We start from the raw sequence: 14,485 nt of genomic DNA, 5'->3' as shown, positions 1-14,485 counted from the left end.
ATATTTTATGACATACTGCAAGCAGAGAAGGCCCTGAGATATACAGTACAGCACCGGGAAATCACTAAAGGTATAACCCTCTCTGATTAAATAATTCTATGGGAACCCCACAAATATTCTTTCCTTTAATAACCTGTGATTTCAAAACCATTTTTACAGGCTGAGCTGCTATTCTGTCTTGTGAATCACACTATATAGCTCTCTATCTTTAGGAAATTCTGTCTAAATTGTATTAGTGCCTGACTTTTCCTAGCTTACATTGTTTGTTTTGGTCTTGTATTTGATGCTATCCCATCATATGTTTGTTACCATTAAAAAAATCACACCAAAATCCTTTCTCATCTCACATTTTCCCGGAGAATATAGTTATAATTCATTTATTCATGAAAATCTAAAACTGTTCAGTATCTCCACTAGAAGTACTACCCTCAGCTACCTCTTTATCTTGAGACATATGATTAAATACAACTTTGGGAAAATTATGCAGAGGACTGAGGTGTAGAAGACTTGTTTACTGTATTTAGGTGGTCTGGATAGAGGAAGGATGGAAGAGGGCTGCTACCATGAGGCGCTCAGGGTATCAAGCAGCTCATGCCTTATAGCTTGTCTACCTTGACCTCAAAATCTGAGATGGTGATGTGGTGATGAACTCATTAGATAAGTCAGGGATCATTTACCAGAGACATTTGCAGAGGTATAGTATGGATTCTGGTCATCCCATTTCCAGTGCTTACTTCCTCACTTTGTAATGGTAGGTAATATTAAGAGAATGACACATACAAGCCAGAAAATTTACTGAGAGAATCTTTCCCAGAGTTATATCAGCACACTGTGGAAATAATTGGATTGGCTTTTCCTTTAGTTTCCTGTTGTTTTCCTTTCTTCCCTTGTCAGTCCACTATGACCTCTTTAGACCAAAACACCATTTGAACTCTTGCTTAAGTGAGTGGCTTACGAATAGCCATTCATAAGCAATGCAAGAAGGCATTTTATGTTAGAACACTCTGCTAGTGGTCATTCGTTGAGTGGGCTCCCTGGACCTTTGCTCTAACCTTTTACAGCCTCTCATGCCAATATATTCAGTGCCGTTATTCCTAGGACGATGTGGCTGAAACACGGAAGTACAATGTAGATCTCTGCAGTGTTTGGTTTAAGACTAAAATCTTCAAATCAGATCCTTCTGGTACTCCAGCACAGCAGTAAGGCCTGATAATTAATTAACCAATGCTTATTTTTAAGTATTTAATTTATTAAAAGAATATAAATCATGGCTTTTGATATACTGAATTGTTTTCTCAAAAAAGGTAGAGGATTTGACAGAAGGTGCCTTCTATGAATTCAAAGTTGCTGCTGCAAATCTGATTGGAATAGGTCAACCTTCAGATCCCAGTGAGCATTTTAAGTGTAAAGCCTGGACTATGCCAGAACCTGGTGAGTCTATTAGTTCCTCATGAATTTCAATTCAATATAAACTCCTTAAAACACAGTCAGTGTAATTTTCCAGCTAAATTCTTTTGGTTAATTTCTGTCATATTACCTGTTGAGATTGCCATTGCTTCTGAGATCTCCTGTTAAAAGCTACCTCCGCATCCCCACTGATGACATTGAATGTCCTGGGAAGTGGGTGACCTTTACTTAGCTTCCTAAGTGTCTCCTTCTTTCACTACCTACATCAGCTCAGAGCAGAAAGTCTTCAGCCTTTAGCCTGTTTTTATCTCTATCTGCTCTTCACCCCTAGCCCTACAAGCTCCACTTCACACTCACCACCTGTACAATATATAGGCATCTCTGCACCATACTTGCAGTCTATTAAGAATATTCCTGGAGTTTCAGACTCCAAAACTATGTGTTTTGGTCATAAATAAGACACAACAGGGGCCTGTTTCTTGACATAGAGGCAAGTAGCACAGTGTAGCTCACACTTTACAGCTAAAGTCTCCCAGTCTCAGCTAGCATGCCCTTATCCATGTGTTTCTCCTAGATTGTACCTACTTGTTACCTGAGAGATTATTAGCCAGATGTTAGAACAAATGTGCTAACAAACTTACAGTAGGAATGACTGTGTGCTAGTACTCAAATCTGTGTTTAGGTTGTCTGTAGTTTAGCAGTGTAGATGTAGCTGAAGACTGTTAGTTGCAACACTAACTCTGTAAAAAATGTTAAATAAGAAGTATTGTGAATTCAGGACTCCCAGCAAAAGAAAGTTAAACTTTAGTCTGCCTCACGTGAGCATATAAATTTGTGCCTAAATGTTAGACATCTAGGGAATTTGTTCCCCTCAAGTTCTGTAAGTAAACTATGAAAGGGTTTTTGAAGGCCCATTCTGCTTATTTTATAACACCCTCGCTCATACCAAGCAACACTTTTGGTGAAGCTATTTCTGATGTCTGGTACAGATTTGCCTAAACAAAGTGTGTCACAGGACAGCCCATAATGAAACACAGGCACCTACCACTTTAATATATTTCTACCTTCTTTTCCCCCAAATGCTGTAAAATACTGCTGAGTTGTTAAATCAAATTATATTTATGACATTGAGCTTTGGTATGCAATTAAGGATCCATTCTAATACTTATTTGTGTCATCAGGAGCTGACACCTGCACACATTTGTTTCATGCCTAAATGTTCGTGCAGTTATTTTCTCGGTAAAGAAAAAAAAATCCAACCACTAAATCCGGTTTTGTAAAACTATTGGAATTTTTAGTGATTTCAAAAAGGCATAATTAGCATAAGATGGCAGGAAAATCTAAGGTTTTTTTTCTAGGTTATACGTAAAAAGTAAATCTTTCCTGGAACAAGAAACAATTCAGTAATATCATGGAATCATTTACTAGGAAAGACTCTCAAATGTCATCTAATTCAACTGCTTGCCCACATGCAGGATCAGCTATACCTATCTTGTTGACAGAGACTTGTCTAATCTATCCTTAAAGACTTCTACCCATGAAAAAGTCCAGGTTCTTTGGACAAGATCTATTCCCAATCTTACTATGCTTACAGTTTAAAAGTTTTTCTAATATTCCTGAATCTTTCTTCCTGCAATTTAAGCCTGGTTGCTTCTTGTCCTGTCCACCAAGGACATGAAGAAGAGGTTATTCTTTTCCTCTTTGCAACAGCTTTTCTATGTGTTTAAAGACTTTATGAGACCCCTAGCTTTCCCTTAAGTTGACAAAATCCAGTTCATGCAGCCTTCCCCATAGATCATGTATTCCTTGTCTCTAAATAAAACAATTTTTTGCTATTCTTTGTTCTTTTTCTGGTTGGTTCATGTCTTTCTTGAATGGCAGTGCACAAACTGGAGACAGTATTTCAAATAAAGATTTTTGAATGCTGAGCAGAGAAATGGTAACTCCACAGCTCCTACAATTATTTGCCTGCTTACAAACCCCCTTCTATTTGTCTTTTTAAAAAAAAACCTATTACACTGTTATGCTAAGTTCCAAGTGTACTTCTTTTTAATGCCCAGATTCTTTTCTGTAAAACTGCTTGTCAGGGAGTTGTTCTCCATGTTTTCTAGTTAAATTATTCTGAGTTCATAAATCTTACCTTCTGGATTTAATGACATGGCAAAGCTGTCAATAACAAAATTTTTAATCTCCTGACCTTAACTCCCTTTGTGTTAATTACATTTTCTTATCATCTTGTAATTAGTATAAATGCATCATCAGTGGAACAATTATTTTCCTTAAAGAAAGTATCTGTGATTTATACTCTCTACAGTGTTTTCAAAACGTCAGTGAAATTGCCTAGTGTGTAAACAAGTGAAGATTATCCTTCATTTTAAATGATATACAAAGAAATAAAATAAAAGGCACTTTCAGGAAATAAAGAGAGTGAAATTTCTATTTTCATAATGAACAATCTGACCTTTCTACTCCTTGGCTGATTACATTGTTCTCATTACGAAACTAGTTGAACAGAGAGTATTGCATTCTTCCTGCTTGAAAAAACCGCCACAAACAAACAACTCCCTCATCCCCCACGCAAATTGCCAAACCTGTTAAAATATTTCACAAGCCTTTTTTAGAATAGGTTTTTAAACAATGTCTTAGCAATAATGAAAAGAAATAATTGAGATTTAAGACTGGGAGAAAGAGGCTGACCCTCTTCCTTGACTTACTAAAGATATTGAAGACTAATGTAATGTGACTGCAATATACTCCCAGTGTCAACGAAATACTCTTCCACCTTTTCATACGGAAGGGAGGTTTCCTCAGAAAGGCCAAAACCCCTTGCAGGACTTCCAGCATGAGTGATGGATTCCTTGCCCAGAGCCCATAATTATTTCATCCTTCTGCAGAACTCTAGTCTTAGGTATCTCTGTGAGCCTCTGTGAGTTAGCAATGATAGCTAATGAATTATTTTACATGACTTTAAAAGAAATGAAATGTCAGTGGTCTCAGAATCCTCAGAATAGAACATACTTCATCACACATTTTCTTCTACTGTCTAGATTTCTAGCAGGTGCATCTGCCAGTGGAATTTTAATTATCTGTGGATATATAGACATTTAGGTTGAGATTTTTAAAGAGCCCTCAGAGAAGGCTTTAGGCTCCTTGAAAACTGCAGTCTTTCCATGAGAAATCTAGTGTTTATCCTCATAAGGTCTGCAACAGGTACTTATATGTTTCTTTTCTGAAATGTTCTTATCCACTACGGAGAAACACTTTTCTACTGTTTTTTGCTGTATATTTGCTGAATATCATCCTTTACAAATTTCATGTTCATTCATCACTGGTTAACATCATGTAGGCTGAAATAGCAATCAGGTTTATTTGTAAGGGTTTTCTACTCTTCTTTATTTTAAATGGTGAGCCGTGTTGTAGGGAAAAGTAGTATCTTGAACTAGGTCAAACTGACAACACTGAGAAAATCCCTAAGTCTCAGTTACTTTCAGCTTTCCTTACTCTAAATTTAAAGCACAAGAAGCAAGCTTCCAGCTACATAATTTGGCTGAATATCAGTATTCTGTCACGGATGTTTTCACCATGGTAAGAAACTGATATGATTATGCCTTTATAGTCTACTGCTATAAATAAATATCAAGAGAATAGTAAAAAATAAATGCTGCAAGTTAAACTGAATGGTACTAGAACAGTTTGGTGAAGGAGAAGGAAAGTATAGCAGGGAGAACATAACCTGATAGCTGCAAAGGTATGAACTCTCGCTTATTCATAGAGCATCAGGATGTTTTTGGTGTAAATAGTTCTCCTAACAGATGTCCTCTTGAGAAGTCCTTCTTGGCTATCGTTATCCACCTCACAATGAAAAATTCATCTGTCAGGGAGCGAGAAGCCTGATCTGAAGTCCACTGGTACCAGTGGGTTTTGGATTAGTCTGAAGGATCATGGTTCATGTATACCAACAAAAAATAAAAATCCTGATGCTAAATTATGAACCTGAGTCGGGCTCAGTGGAGCGACTTTGATGTGGGGCTGGTGAACTAAATAATAGACAAAAAACCGCTGTTACTTGTTGGAAAATTTTAAACTGCATGGATTTTCCACATGAATAACTTTCTTTTAAAATGGAGTTACTGAGATCTAGCTAAGAATGTATGCTTCAGAATACTAATGTCACTCACTGCATAAAGCAGGTATTGCTGTATACAGCCATGAGGGGAAAATGACCTAAATACCACATATACCAGGTTTATTGTAAAGGATGAGATTTTTGAAAGCAAACACAGTCAAAACAAAGTTAACGAGTCGTGCATTTCGGCCTCTAGAGGGCCAGTTTGCAAAACGTTGTTACATTGAAGTGAACTTCCAATATTTGAAATATTTTAGGTCCTGCCTATGATCTCACAATTTGTGAAGTTAGAAATACATCACTGGTTCTTCTGTGGAAAGCTCCTGTGTACGAAGGCAAAAGCCCTATTACTGGGTATTTAGTGGACTATAAGGAAGTAGATACAGAAGACTGGATCACTGCTAATGAAAAACCTACTTCAAAGCGCTATTTCAAGGTAACATTTTCATTAGTTAATATTAATTCAAAACTGAGTTCTAAAAACATCTGATTGAGTACAACCAAGATGTGTATTTGAACTTGGGCTTCTGCTAACATCTTCATATAAGTAAACAAAAGCGTTTAGATTGTTTTTTAAATTGGCTTTGCTTTTTATCTTGTTCAAGGTCACTGATCTACATGAGGGTCATACGTATGTTTTCAAAGTTCGTGCAGTGAATGATGCTGGGGTAGGCAAGTCATCTGAGATATCTGAACCAGTGCTTGTTGAGGCACGGCCAGGTAGTGAACTGTTTTATCTCCTCTGCTTCTAAAATACTGGAATACTTAGAAGTGAATTTAATCAATCTGATTTGATATTGTAGCACAGATAAGTATTTCAAGAGTTAAGAAGCTCTTAGCCTTAAAACTTAAAGAAAAAATCATGTGGATACAGAGGTACTGTCAAGACTTTTTGCTTTACTTACTGCAGGAAATATTTGATAATCGGTTATTTTAGTTTTTATTCTCGTAGACACAGGTGCTACTGCTGTGAGTGAAAAGTATGACAATATATTTATTAAAGCTTAAAGAGTGATAATAAAATTAATTTACTTAAACTGTTCATATCTTCTCATATTCAGTTTCATTTTATAGATTTGTTTCTCAATAAGCATTTATTATTTTTAGTATTCCTTTTCTTTGTGTAGAGTAAGAGTCTTGCTAGTATGTGATGCTGAGTCAGCATATGACATAAACATGCTTCAAGATCTGCAAGTAAGATCAGTATCTGTTAGTGAAGATGGACAAAATTTACGTGGGCTTTAGTAACTTCTGAATTGCAGCTCAAAAGAAAAATGCAGCTTTGACATTTGAGTTGATTCCTATTTTGCAGGAACAAAAGAAATCTTTTCAGGCGTGGATGATGAGGGTAATATTTACCTGGCTTTTGAGTGCAAGGAAGCTACAGATGCATCTCATTTTGCGTGGGGTAAATCGTATGAGGAGATTGATGATTCTGATAAGTTTAAGATTGAAACAGAAGGAAATCAGTAAGTCATGCCAATCTATCAAATTATTAGAAGTTTATCCTGTTAAAAATCTCACTAACATGAGAAACCCCGCTAATTATATCCTTCTTTATTGATGATTTTAGTTCTAAGCTGTACTTCAAAAATCCTGATAAATCAGACTTGGGAACTTATTCTGTCTCAGTTAGTGACACAGATGGGGTTTCATCCAGCTTCGTTATGGATGATGAAGGTAAGGTCCTTATCATCTCAAGTCTTTCTTCATTATATCACCTCAACTGCACTAAAAATTGTCCAAGAAAAAAAAAGAACCTCACAACTCTCACATTCTTTCTTATGCATTAAAGGAAAAACAAAAAAGACCACACAACAGGCTTTGTGTGATTACATGTTTTTCTGATTATCACAATAATGAAAGTGGGGATAACTTAAGGCAATATTTTCTTTAAAAAAATAAGATAAAGCATATGCCCAATTAGAATTGTTTTCTTTATGCTGGGACTATAATGCTGTTTGCAAATATCTGTTACACTTTCAGTTAGATGTCTGAGAATGTTGCTTTTTTCACTGTTTTGTGAATCTCTTTCTCTAGTATGTCATTTTTGCTGTGCTTTGACTTTATAGCCTTTCACATCTTATAATTGGTTCTCTGTTAACTGTAAAGCTACCATCAGATCTCTGCTTACCAAGGAGCCTAATATAGAGGCAGACCTTGAGGGTCTACATATAGTTTCATATAACTGAGATGCAGAGAATTAGTGAGAAGAATGTGAGAAAAAGGATGTTGCTTTCACCAGATCTGAATACCTTGGGTTAAATTATCCTTTGGCTTAAATTTACATTAGTTTTGCTTTATTTCATTGTAGCTATTTTGTTTCATCGGAGTTGAAATGAATTTGCTTCAGTCTGACTTTGGTTTACCGTTGAGAGGTGTTGAGGTGAAAGGCAAAGAGGAGGACTTTGCTATTTTTAAATAGCACAAAAATTACTTCGGTGCTTTCCCAGTCCACAGGCTGTAATTGCTATGCCTAGTTCGTTAAGCATGAAAATCCCTCTACTTACCTTCTTTCTAAGTCATTTAAAGAGAGGAGAAGAGACTGAGTGTGAATCTGATAGTAGGCAGGACTTTTATCACAGTGCGAGCCATGTCAAACCTCCCATTCAAAGTAGGTATTGAGAAGAAATCCATGTGCAGCCACAAAAAATATGGTTCTCCAGGACATGGACCATTTATGTGGAGTCTTAGTCATTACCAATATCTGCTTCTTCTAGGGAAGCTAAACTTGTAATATTTTTAATTTTGCAATGAATACTGTAGGAAAGACAGATATGCATTTGATCATTAGAACTTCCCTTTGGCTTAGTTTTGAAACATCAGTCTGAAACCTCTCTGTAGGTCTTGTCATCATCAGTCCTACCTTTGAAGGTTTTTTTGTAGAAGAGCACTGAAGGTGTTTCCCATCCCACACTTAGCCCATGTCTTCCCTGGTCATATCTGTCACTCAAAATTACACTTTTATTTGTACTGGATCCCTGCACAAGTGTCAGATTTTGTACCTTAGCTCTGAAACCCATTATTTCACTGTCCATTTACTTCCTCAAATGCTATAAATGATCCTGTAATTTTGCTAAATCCTTGACCATGCCATAAATCCTTGCTAATTTCCTCTAATCTTTACATTATCTGTAAATTTGGAATTGGCAGTAATGTTCATCTTCCAAATCTTTATTAGTAACGAATATGATGAATAGGGTTAGTATGAAAATCTAACAAAGTGATTTCTAGACTCTCACACAGCCTTCATGAGGATTTAGTGCATTAAATAGAACTTTCTGTACCTTTTTCAGACTAGCTTGCACTCAATCTTATTCCCTGCCACAGTAAAACAAGCTTTTCAGGTACAGTGTCAGAAAGGAAGTAAGCAGATAAAGGAACCTCATACCCTCCTTAGAAGCTATTGCCTCCCATCTTTCATTTAAATCCCATAGAGAGTTTAAAATAGGTTTCGTCCTTTGTTTAGATTCTTTTGCATAAGACAGTGTGCATGAAAATGCATGAAATAGGAACACTCCCTAAATCCATGTATCAGAATTTTAAGTTTCTTAAATCTTATTTTTTAGTCATCATTTTCTGAAGAGAGTTGAGTATTTCACATATAAGACTTAAGGAGATTATCTGCTCGTGCTGATATGTACCTTCTTTGACACTCATTTTCTGACTGAATTTTTCAGAATAAATTAAAACATGAGTATTTTTCTTAATTTCAGAGCTTGAACGTTTGATGGCATTAAGCAATGAAATAAAGAATCCAAGTAAGTTGAAGATCTGAATCTATTTGATACTTCCAGCAGAAATATAATTACGTACTAATGACTGGAGTTCCAAAAAGGTTCTTCCTGAGACAACGGCAGCTTCATTCTTCATGGAACAACTTGCTTCCTTATCTTTCCATTCATTTAGAAGAATATTAGTTTGCATTGAATAAAATCATTAATTTGATAAATTAATTTAAAAATCAGCCAACAACTGTATTAGATGTCTTTTCCCTGCATAAAATTTATTCTATATCCAGCATTCCATAAATAATATGGAGATACTAATATTTTACTAAAATAGTCCTTTTTCTCACAAGGATTGATGCATTATTGACTTTTGATTGCTTTTCTTTCTGCAGCAATACCTCTGAAATCAGAATTAGCTTATGAGGTTCTTGAGAAGGGTGAAGTTCGTTTCTGGATTCAGGCTGAAAGCTTATCACCAGATTCTACCTTCAGATTCGTTATTAATGATAAAGAAGTTGAAAACAGTGATGTAAGTACATATTGAGTACTATATATATGTGATTTTGTTTAATAAACCTTTATACATTAAAAGATATTCTATTTTTACAGTTGCTTAAAACCATGTTATTAAGGTCTGATAATACCTGAAAGGAATGCCAATCTTTAACTTGAATCTTTTTCACAGTACAGAATTCCTGTTGCAGAGTCAGCCTATTCATACCAAAAAAAGAGAACAAAGTTTAACCCTCAGAAGTTTGTATTCGTTTTGGGTAGCTAGATGGCCAACAGCCAAAGAGAAGGAGAAATTAGACACAGACCAGTATTAAACACATCTGATTAAAAGTAGCACACAAATATTTTAGGAAAATAGCTCAAGACAAAAAAGCTGCTTCAAGTACGGTTTTGGACTCCAAATCAGCAAGACATGCTGTTCCCAGAGACCCTCTGAGGCTACTGCTACTAGTTTTACATATAATGTTGGAGCCACTTGACAATGCAACAGTGATCATAGATATAAAACTTTTAGATGGTGTCACTTTCTATTTCTTTTTTAAGTTTTGGCCTAGACACTAAATGGGCGTTGAATGGCTGCATGGAGAAGAAAGGGCAGGCCACCAGCTTCCTGCAGTTTTATAGCTCTAGGAAGACCTTTCATAGAAAGGGACACAAAAAAGTGGTCAGATTGGGCTGACAAGAAAGCAAGGTCATGCCTTTGCAGGGCTGGAGTATGGTTCATCTACTGGGCATAAAGTACAGCACTGGAAACATCTTTTCCTATGAAGAATCCACCTCCAGTGCAGCTGTTTGAAAGGTTCAGTTTATTCCTGAGGCTGCAAAGCCTGGTTTTGGCCAGAGAAGCTTATCAGCATTTTTATACCATAGAAAAGCAAAGAGCATTTACTTTAATTACATATTGACAAGTGGAAGAAGAAGTGTTTCTGAGTAAAATACTTCTGTGTTTTCCTTACTTTAAGAAGTAATAAACTATAGCACTGAAAACGTGAATGTTAGTGACTAGGATGTATTGAAATGATAATACTCTGTCTTGGCAATGTTAGTGGAACAGAACAAGCTATTTTTAGTTCGCATATGTTTTGGAAGTGTTGACATGAGAGAGAGTCTTGAAGTGGAGCTGCATTATTTCACCTCTTTAATTAGTAACCCACAGGTGACATTTACGTTTGGAGACTGATGATATTTTTGTGGAAAGTCACATAAAAGCCTAGTATTTATGGTGCCCATAAAATCATTGAACTTCATCTTGCTGCATAATGGCAATAGTTAGAAGCCTAATTACACTCTAAAACCTGCCTGGAGACTGGGCTACAGTCACTGAACATGTTCAATAGACCGTTATGATGGTGAATTGTAGTCTGATTCTTGACATTGGCTGAAGCGATAAATTTTTCCTTCTAGGTCCTAACAGAGAATGGTTTCGGTAAGATTTTAAAATAATCTGAGAATGGAATGAACTGGGCCCCATTTAATCAGCTGTCATTTTAGTCTTTTAATATTTTTTTCCTTTACTCAAAAACAAGAAATAAAAAAAAATTCTAGAAGTGTGATAAAGGATCAGATTAAAACATACATCTTGCTCTTCTTTTTCTGCTTCTGGCAAATCTCAATTTAACATTCTCCCTGAGAAGTCATAAAATGAATGCAAGTGTTGTCCTTGACCTCTGTGGGCAAGAGACTGTAAGTAAGAATTTGAATTTGCACTTTTTGATAGTTTGGTGAAGTTTATAACTTCTCTTTTTAACCTACCTGGCCTACCTCCTCAACTCTTACAGATGAACTCTTACATAAGTAATTTTTCTACTTAATTTCCTGGTTAATTAAATATTGCCTTATTCTTTGACATTATATCTTTCTTTGAACTATATATGAGAAAATGCATATCCAAATTATATGAGTATTTCCCCCTGTTATTTTATATAAATGTTATACCTCAGTCTCTTCCAAGTAATTTATTTACTAAATTGTTATCCTAATCAATCTGTTAGATACTGCTTTGTTAATTCTGTTATCTTTTCTCTTTCTTCATTCTTCAGTTACCCCATTAAGATTTAAACTAGTACTATTTGTACATTTGAAAGTACCAGTAATGAATGCTAAGTATCTTGACTATGTCTACACTGGTCTTACAGGCTTGTTGTCCATAGAACAGTGAATTTGTTCTTGAGGCTGGCCAAGAGGTCTCCCTCAAAGCTGAAGCTTGGGGTCATATCTATGGGGTCATTCCTACTAATTTTGGATCAGTACTTAAAGGTTCTTCCACTTAAGGAAGTGGTCCCAGAGAGTTTAATAAGTGGTATTTTTACTAGCTTTTTTTTCCATCCTTCTTTCTTCCCCTTTCCTAAACTTCATCTATCTGTGGCTTTAGGTACCTTTTTCTAGTTTTGGAGTCCAATAAAAAGGTTAATCAAAACATTCTCTTTATAAGGCATCATGTCTCCTTTTAACAGTAACAGGGTCTACAACAATTTACTGCATAGAACTTCTAGATGGTGACATATACTTTTCTGTCCCATCATGAATGGAACAGTTAATGTGTAGTATCTTTGGCCACATTGGTTACCTAAAAGTATTCATCAAGTAACTTCTGTGGATTATTTCTACTTTGCTTTAAGGATTTGTTAGTTGAGATTCAAACAACATCACTGTTAGTGGGACACACAGTCCTCATGGTTGTCAGTCACTGAATGAAAGAGGATATTACTTAGTAAAAGGTGGCTGTATCTAAAATAGTACCTGCAAAATTCAAAACACATATTTTGCAAGTATTGTCCAATATTTGCTTGCAATTTTCTGTTTCCTTGACGATGCCTGCCAATAATTTATCTTTCTGGAATAATTAATAGAAAGCAAACACAAAAAAGACACAAACAGTGAAAAGCATATTTAACTTTGAATTCAAGTCAATATTTGGTGTTTGGGTATTCTGCAAGCACTTTAGTAGGTAACTAGATGTTTTGACGGAATTCTAATTCTCTTTTGCTGGACTTGGTTGATCTTTTTAGTTCCCAGAAGCTTTGTTGGTTTTGCACAAGTTACTGTTCTCATGGTCTTGCACTTTAGCGTTCTTTGAAAAGAATACCTAGCATTAGATGAGCAAACCATTATACCCTTCCTAAACAAACTTTTTTGGTGAGAAAATAAGATCCAGTATGGAGCTGCCACATATGTCTCAGAGATATTTAGTAGTGATGACTTTTTGGATTTGTTGTGATGGATTTATTTGGAGATCCACATTTGTGTCTACAAACATAATACTTCCAGCTATTTCTGGACTCTGCTAAGAACAGTGCTTCAGCCTAGCAAAACCCCTTGTTGAACTGAAAGCTGTAATGCAGATAAAGACTGGCTGTGTAGGCTCTTCTTCAAACATGCATAGTGCCATAAACTGTTATTTTTAAATCCAGACCAGCTGTATTATGATGACTCAAGGATTCCAAATGCAGCTGCACACAGAGGTTTCTGTCACCACTGGGATCTTGTACAACAGTAAATACAAGCACGGCCCTGTTTCCATAGTTTACAATTAAAAGGACATGAAGAAGATTGAGTGTGGAGGCAGGGATATAAAACATGATTAATTCAATAGGGAATCATAAGTAATTTACACTATACTAAAGTTATTACTTGTTCATTTCAGAGGCATAAAATAAGTTGTGACCGTTCAAATGGCATTATAGAAATGGTGATGGACCGATTTACAATTGACAATGAAGGTACCTACACAGTACAGATTCAAGATGGAAAGGCCAAGAACCAGTCTTCGTTAGTTCTCATTGGAGATGGTATGTTCACTGAAACATTGAAACTTTGACTGTGATGAAGAAATGAACTTCAATTATTCGAGTAATTTTGTGACTAACTCATTTTTCATTCACCTCTTCTAAAATTTAGCATTCAAGGCAGTATTGGCTGAGTCTGAGCTCCAGCGAAAGGAATTTCTCAGGAAGCAAGGTAAGACAGAGTAGATTGGTAACTTTAGGCCCAGTTTGCAGCTAATGATGCATCCCTGGTGAATACTAAATGCTTCCAACTTCCATTGATTTCCTTAGAAGATGAGTATATTGCACAGTTTGAGGAGACACTGAACCCTTGGTGGATCTTATTTTCCAACATTGTCATATGATACATGCAAGTTGTGACAGAACTTTCACTAAGTAAAGAAATAAAGTGGGAGTCCTTACAAGAGGTTATCTTTGCTCAATATTCATGAGAAGTGTGCCTACTGTAGGCTCTGATCCAACAAAACATTTCAGCACGTTTAGTTTTAAGCATAAAAATTGTGCCTTCAATATAATTGACAGAAGAGTAGATAGCATAGTGTCAGACAAGAAAGATGAAAAACCTGATCCTATGGTTTCTGCCAGGCAAAATTCCAGGAACTAAATGTATATTTGTTGCATAGTTGCTATACAGTTACAGAGTTTATTATATACTTGTTATAGATATTGTTTGCAGCTGAAAGTAAGAATTACTATTGGATACCTAATTCAGAATTCTATCACTGTGAAATCCTTAAAAAATTGAGATTGAGCTCTAGTTTGTAATGTTCTCTTGGCAAGCATATGACTTTTAGGATGAAAGTAATTATTAAAAATAATTAAAAACATTTATTCTAAATAGCTTAGGTAAGATTCTCTACATAAGCAATGTAATTCTATTATTTTCTATTGGGGGGGCGATTTTTTTTTTTAAATAGACTCAG

At 35.7% G+C, this 14,485-nt stretch overlaps 1 protein-coding gene across 1 annotated transcript in view; it reads left to right on the top strand.

Annotated features, from left to right (window-relative positions):
* The window catches only part of MYOM2 (myomesin 2), a 71,441-nt gene that overhangs the window by 37,517 nt on the left and 19,439 nt on the right, over positions 1 to 14,485 (top strand). Inside the window, exons 18-26 of the mRNA XM_050893545.1 lie at positions 1,305 to 1,431; positions 5,791 to 5,969; positions 6,139 to 6,253; positions 6,846 to 7,002; positions 7,107 to 7,213; positions 9,250 to 9,294; positions 9,657 to 9,793; positions 13,421 to 13,565; positions 13,675 to 13,734. Of these exons, the coding sequence (XP_050749502.1) occupies positions 1,305 to 1,431; positions 5,791 to 5,969; positions 6,139 to 6,253; positions 6,846 to 7,002; positions 7,107 to 7,213; positions 9,250 to 9,294; positions 9,657 to 9,793; positions 13,421 to 13,565; positions 13,675 to 13,734 (1,072 nt within the window). The remainder of the gene's footprint in view (positions 1 to 1,304; positions 1,432 to 5,790; positions 5,970 to 6,138; positions 6,254 to 6,845; positions 7,003 to 7,106; positions 7,214 to 9,249; positions 9,295 to 9,656; positions 9,794 to 13,420; positions 13,566 to 13,674; positions 13,735 to 14,485) is intronic.

Source organism: Gymnogyps californianus, chromosome 3 (genome assembly GCF_018139145.2).
Source record: "Gymnogyps californianus isolate 813 chromosome 3, ASM1813914v2, whole genome shotgun sequence".
In the NCBI taxonomy this organism is placed as follows: domain Eukaryota; kingdom Metazoa; phylum Chordata; class Aves; order Accipitriformes; family Cathartidae; genus Gymnogyps; species Gymnogyps californianus.
This window is presented reverse-complemented; position numbering and strand designations above follow the sequence as displayed.